The following is a 5492-nucleotide window of genomic DNA, read 5'->3' as shown; positions in this document are numbered from 1 at the left end:
ATAAGTGGAGAGAGTCGTAAGATTAAAATCACTAAGGGCAGATCAAAGGGGCGTAAAGACTGGAGAAAGTGAGGTAGAATTAATACCAATGCTTAGATGGGCAAATAAGAGAACCTTTCTCGGGATAAAGCTATGTGTGAGGTGTGTTTTGGAAACATAATTTGAACAGATAAGAAAAAGCTAGAAAGATAATCCCTTTTTGAGTTAAGACATGATAAGAGATGTATTTGTGTGTGAAATATATTTAATAAAGTATGTAGGCTAAGTTTTAGGTTTTAAAAATAATAGCTATGTAGAATTTTGTTTTAAGTCCTTAATTTTATATATATATATATATATATTACAACTTATTAATCTATAAAAGGAAATATCAAAAGAACCAGAAGTATGTTTGTAAATGAACTTAACTTTTATACAAGTTAAAATACAATCTAATCAAGCATTAAAAATTGCTCAATTACAACACAAAGACTGAATGGGAAAAATACAAAGTCTTAGACAAAGAACAATACTCAAGAAAGTTAAAAAAAAATCTAGTAATCAAATGGAAAAGCCAAGTTTTAACTGAGGTTAAGGAATAAACACTAGCAGAACTAGGAAAGCATATACTAAATCATATAAAACCCATAATAAGAAAAAAATTTGAAGGACTTAGCATGGAGCCAAAAACATTATTAACAAGAAATACAAGGTAGGACAAGTCCACAAAAACTTTCTCCATACTGCTTAAAACTACATCCTGTTATTATACTTTTCAACTAAACTACACAACAACTGCTCTAAGCTACTGTTACTATACTTCCCAACTATACTATGTAACATTGTTCTGTATTTGTAACACACTTTTAAACTATTATATGCAAGAACTATTGTATGTATAACATACTTTTCAACTATTCTACATAATAACTATTTTAAATTTCTTATGCAACATTTTTTACATTATGGTATGTAACATATAACTGTTCTGTGCTTCTAATGTACACTACCATACCAAAAGTCATAAGACACGGATGGTTATGAATAAAATATGTCTTTATTCTTAGAAATTATTAGTGTGTTAACCTGCCTTTGGCCTTAATGACTGCTTCAATGTATTGTGGAAGACTGTCTACTAATTTCTGGCAGAAAGCTGGTGGTAAGGTACTCCACTCCTCCTTTAAGGCATTAGTTAAGCTCTGTTACTGAAGAGGGCCATCTTGGCCTTGCTCTAATTCTATGTTCCAGTTCATCCCAAAGATGTTCTATCGGGTTAAGGTTGGGGCTCTGTGCTGGCCACTGCAATTTTCCAATGTTATTCTCATCAAACCACGTGTTCACAATTCTTGGAAAATGTAAGGGCTGGTATCATAAAATTGCCACAATGTAGGACACACAGAATTGTTCAGAACATAAATGTAGGACTCAGCATTCATGGATCCATGCACTGCAACCAGTGAACCTAGTCCATACACGAGAAGCACACCCAGACCATGATACTGCACCCTCCAAACTTCACTACTGTGACAACACACTCACGTAATAAGAGTTCTCCAGACATTCTCCATATCCAAACACATCCATCAGACTGGAAGAGCATGTAGCATGATTCTTCATTCCACAAGACTGATTTCCATTGATCCATGATCCAGGTTCGGTGTGCCTTGCCCCATGTCAATCGACAGTATGCATTTGTTTTTGTTATCAATGGCTTGCGGGCGGCAGCTCTTCCATGACAATTCATGGACTGCAGCTTTCGATGTGTCGTGGAAACACTTATAGGATTGCCTGTGGCTGCTCGTATCTCCAAACACAGATCCTCTAAAGTTGGATGGCAAGATGAGGTAACCAGCCTTCTCAAGAGCGTCGGCTCCTGTCAATCAGTATTTTACACCTACCTGGTCATTTCTTGGGCTCACTGTCACCTGTGGACTTCCATTTCTTCAACACGTTGCCAATTGTCAACCTGGGAATGTTTAAATGTTGAGTAATAGTATGTACAGATATTTTCCCCAAATGATATCCAACTATCCTCCCCCCCCCGAAACTCTGTTAGCTCTTTCCGAGTACTTATCGTTCAGTGTACAAGTTCGAAATGAATTCTGAACGAACTGCTGATCACCCTTATAGGCCAAACAGTTTGCATATTTCGTCATCACATTCATTTTCCTGCAATCAGAGGTGTGTCCCATGACTTTTGGTAGGATAGTGTACTTTTCAAATATCCTTTGTAACAACTGTTAGAAGTTTCTATTGTTATATTTTTCAGCTATCCAATATAATAACTATTCTTAGTTTATAATACTACTTTTTAAACTATGGTATGTAATAACTGTTCTATATTTCTAAAGTACTTTCAAATGGTGTTACATAACAAATGTTACGAGTCTATAACTTTATACTCTTTCAACTATGTTATGTAAAAACTTTTCTGTATTTCGTATGTCATTTTTCAAATATGCCTTGAAACAACTGTTACGAATTTATAATACTATGTTTTTAAACTATGCTATGTAGGAACTATTCTGTATTTTTAATGAAACTTTCAAATATGTTGTGTAATAACTGTTCTGTATTTCCAATGTCATTTTCAATTATGTTTTGTAACAACTTTTCCATATTTCTAATGTAAACTTCAAATGTGCTTTGTAACAACTGTTATGAGTTTATAATACCATATTTTTAACCTTCTCACTACAGGCAAATCAAAGTGCAAATGTCATGACTTTTTAGAGTTACATTCAAAATTTAATTAAACTACTTTATTATCATAGTATATGAACAAACGTGGCATAAAACATAGTTAATATATCAATTTTTTACCTTACATAAGTTTTTAGTTCTTAATTTTGTAATGATATATTTCAAAAATTCCCCATTCTCACCCTAGTGTGAGAATTGTGATGTTTGCTCTCTAGGTATCCCCTCTTCTCTATTTATCACCCCTCCAAGAAGTATGGAATTTAACTTGAATTACTCATTATAATACTGCTCAGGCAAACAAGAAGTAAAAACAAAAGGGAAATGTAAATATACTTTACTAACCATTTTGTACAACAGAATATTCAAAACTTATCAAAGTTTTTAAAAAAGGTTTGATGTTAGGTCATAGAATAACATTATAAGTTTATTCATCGATAGTATTAAGTACAATAAAGTTTTGTCCTAACTAAACTAAAGTAACAAAAACTTACACAGGTTACAATGTTAATTTATCTCTTTATCAAACTTAGGCCTAAAATAAGTTAATGTTTTATAAAGTACAGCCTATATACAAGTGGATTTACACATTTCGTTGTCTATGATTACAATTCGTTTTTATTGTGCTAGAAATGTTATATTTAAAAAAGTACTGTTACGATAAAGATACTAATTTGGCCAGAAATGTTTTGTGGGTCTCTGCTAGTTACTATTATTATAAAAAAGTAGAATTAAGTCTCAACAACAACAACAACAAAAAAAAAAGAGACCAAGGTAAGTATTATATTTCTTGTTTTCAAGTAACCAAAATTTAAAAATCAGAAACTAATTAAGTTAGATTAGGTAAAATAAAGAATAATAATAATTTTTCATGAAGTCTACTCATGAGTAGCTCCTGCATTACATAATTCGATAGAGGAACATGAGCTACACATTCACTAAGTAATTTACAACTTGTATGGCAGGGTTATTAGTTCAAAGGGCAATAAAACAATAAAATTTAAGTAGAAATAGATGTATACTATCACTAGCTTTAAGCTATTTAATATAAAACATTGTAGTTTCCTGTTACAAACTGAAGTCATTATAGAAAGAAAAAAGGGTAATTTACATTTATTTCCTACTTTTTTTTTATTGTGGTTACAAGGTCAGTCAATTTAACAAACCCTGTATAAATAACAGATAAAATAGAGTTTTATTGAAAAGAAATTTTGAAATTTATTTAGAAGGTTTTGAAGAGTATCCATATGAAATTTGATAATTTTCAGATCAAGAAAAGTATTTTTAATCTTAACAGGAAAATCACTTTACACTTGGAGCAGTCAACACTTTCCATATAATCATGGAGAGACTTGTAGTAAAAATACTTCGTTAAAAACTTTGATTTTTTTTTGTCTATAAAAAGCTTGTAATGCTTACTGAGAGCTTGCAAAATTTCATTAAGATATTCAAAACATACTAAACGTTATAATATTGAAACTCCATAGGTCAATATGGGGTCAAGATTTAGGTCAAATCAACGTTACCTGTAGCAAGAGAACTATACTATACTGTTTAACGACTCTTCTGTATTTCTAATGTATATTTTAACTATGCTATAACTTTTCTGGGTTTCTAATGCTGTACTTATCAGATTGGTTACATGACATCACTTCTTTAAATATCTAGCACAGATACTTTTTAATATACTTCTACTATTATATTTGTAAACCCACACATTTTCCTCTCAATTAAGCCAAAATTATAAGATTTACAATTCTGTAAATGCAGTTATTTGCAATTTGTTTTAGTCCTGTGCTTTTGTGACTTATGTACATGTCTTTCTTTACTATGCTATGTGAAATTCTTATTCCTGTTTTCTAGTATTGTAAAGCTACATTTTGATGATGATTTTAATCCCCTACTTTTATCCGTTGTTAAAGTACATTGTGGTTTGAGGTTTCAAATGGTTTAGAATACTTTATGTGTACGTGTTGTCAATCCATCTTATCATCTGCATTTAGTTAATTCATTCTAACCTATCAAATAGAAAATGAACACTCATATTTAATATTATGTTCCTAACAAATAAGACAGAACTTAAACTGTTATCGTAAGTTCTTACTTTATGTCCTCAGTTTTGAAACTAAGAGTAACAGGAGTCTTTTCTTTCTCTAACTAATATGTTTTCGTCATCAGTGTAACATATACAATTTAATAAAATAAAATATGTTACTAAAGTTTTGTAAGATTTCTTACTTCTTGTGCCTACTGTATTTCGGGATATATATAAAAACAGTTTATTATAAATAATGATGATACTACCCTTCTGTATTTAAGACACAAAGTACTCAACAGCATACATATTAAGTTACATATAGTTTCCACATATTGAATAGATACTTTGAGTTATAGAATACTTGACTTCAAAAAGGAACATGATGAAAGAAGGTAAAATCTTGGCAATTTGTTTCTCTCTTTTATTCCAACATCATTATGTAACATGTTTTCAATACAAATATAATATTTTAGAGGAAAATGTTCAGGCTAAAATTATTAGAGCATAAACCAGAATGTACTTACAATAATCAGAGTACTTGGGACATATTCATTGTTTCCAGCTTCACGAGACTCTATGATTAATTTGACACCATACCAGAATGCTAAAGCATAACTTCCATATATACACAGCCACACCATAGAAGCTCCAATACTTGTCACCAGGCTTCTCTTTATTCCATTTTTTCGTGCTTGGACTAAGTTTTTTTCATACCTATCAAATATCATTTTTTAAATGTAATACTCAGTACGGTTAGTATTCTCTAAAATCTTTT

General features: G+C 31.0%; 1 protein-coding gene across 1 annotated transcript in view; it reads right to left on the bottom strand.

Moving 5' to 3' along the window:
* The window catches only part of LOC106458530 (multidrug resistance protein 1A-like), a gene marked incomplete at its 3' end in the record, with an annotated part of 31178 nt that overhangs the window by 3039 nt on the left and 22647 nt on the right, over window positions 1-5492 (bottom strand). The window contains exon 8 of the mRNA XM_022384766.1: window positions 5242-5431. Within this exon, the coding sequence (XP_022240474.1) occupies window positions 5242-5431 (190 nt within the window). The remainder of the gene's footprint in view (window positions 1-5241; window positions 5432-5492) is intronic.

The sequence above is a fragment of the Limulus polyphemus genome, unplaced genomic scaffold, assembly GCF_000517525.1.
Source record: "Limulus polyphemus unplaced genomic scaffold, Limulus_polyphemus-2.1.2 Scaffold480, whole genome shotgun sequence".
NCBI classification, from domain to species: domain Eukaryota; kingdom Metazoa; phylum Arthropoda; class Merostomata; order Xiphosura; family Limulidae; genus Limulus; species Limulus polyphemus.
This window is presented reverse-complemented; position numbering and strand designations above follow the sequence as displayed.